Source organism: Wasmannia auropunctata, unplaced genomic scaffold, assembly GCF_000956235.1.
Source record: "Wasmannia auropunctata unplaced genomic scaffold, wasmannia.A_1.0 LD273827.1, whole genome shotgun sequence".
NCBI lineage: Eukaryota > Metazoa > Arthropoda > Insecta > Hymenoptera > Formicidae > Wasmannia > Wasmannia auropunctata.
Window position 1 is genome coordinate 1 of NW_012089063.1, and position 754 is coordinate 754.

At 50.1% G+C, this 754-nt stretch overlaps 1 protein-coding gene across 1 annotated transcript; it reads left to right on the forward strand.

The window, feature by feature from the left end:
* Positions 1-221: 221 nt before the first annotated feature.
* On the forward strand, positions 222-535 carry LOC105461968 (the record flags this gene model as incomplete). The annotated part of the gene is made up of 1 exon (XM_011708492.1): positions 222-535. A coding segment is annotated over one exon (314 nt), but the record flags the coding sequence as incomplete, so codon positions are not given.
* Positions 536-754: the final 219 nt, after the last annotated feature.

The window sequence follows — 754 nt, forward strand, 5'->3', positions numbered from 1 at the left end:
TAAAACAATGGAATATTAATTTTGTACCAAAATAATCGGTAAAAGGTGACTATAATGACTAGAAGACTAATTAGGATCGAACGACACGCTTTATCGAAGATCTCGGAATAGCGGTAGATCTTTCTGCAAAATCAAAGGAGATATCCCGAGGCGGCGTTCGAAAACTCCAATTGCGGAGCGTCGTGCACGTAAACACACAGGATTTGGCGTATCTTTTGCAGTGCTGAGGATGCTGACGCCGAGGCGAGCGGGGCCGGTGGGCCCCGAGGAAATCGGGGACGGACCCGGTGACAAGGGCGCGAGCGGCGGGGCGAGCGGCTCAGTCACCCCGGGCGGCTCCTACGAGAACGGCGACAACTCGAAGGAGTTCATGTCGACCGGAAGGACCGGCAGGAGGAACGCGCTACCGGACATCCTCGGCCGACACGCCGAGACCGGCCTGTCCGACCTATCGGATCGTTTCGAGGAAATGTCCACCCACACAGGTGTCAATCCGTCTTATTCCGTTGCCGCTCGAAATATGGGGAAACTGTAAATAATAAATCGAGTAAAGAAAGTTTTTTTTTTTGTTTATCCTGTCTCGTTCTCGGGACCGTTTTAGTGTGCACGTGTTTGCGCTCGACTGATTTATTCACCGGAATGTTACAAAGCAAAGCTTCTCGCGTATCGTATTCTTTTATTCTGGAGGAAGAAACATTAAGGGTTGTCTAACATGAGAGTAGTAAGTCGTATGCCGTCTTCTGCTTGAAAACAC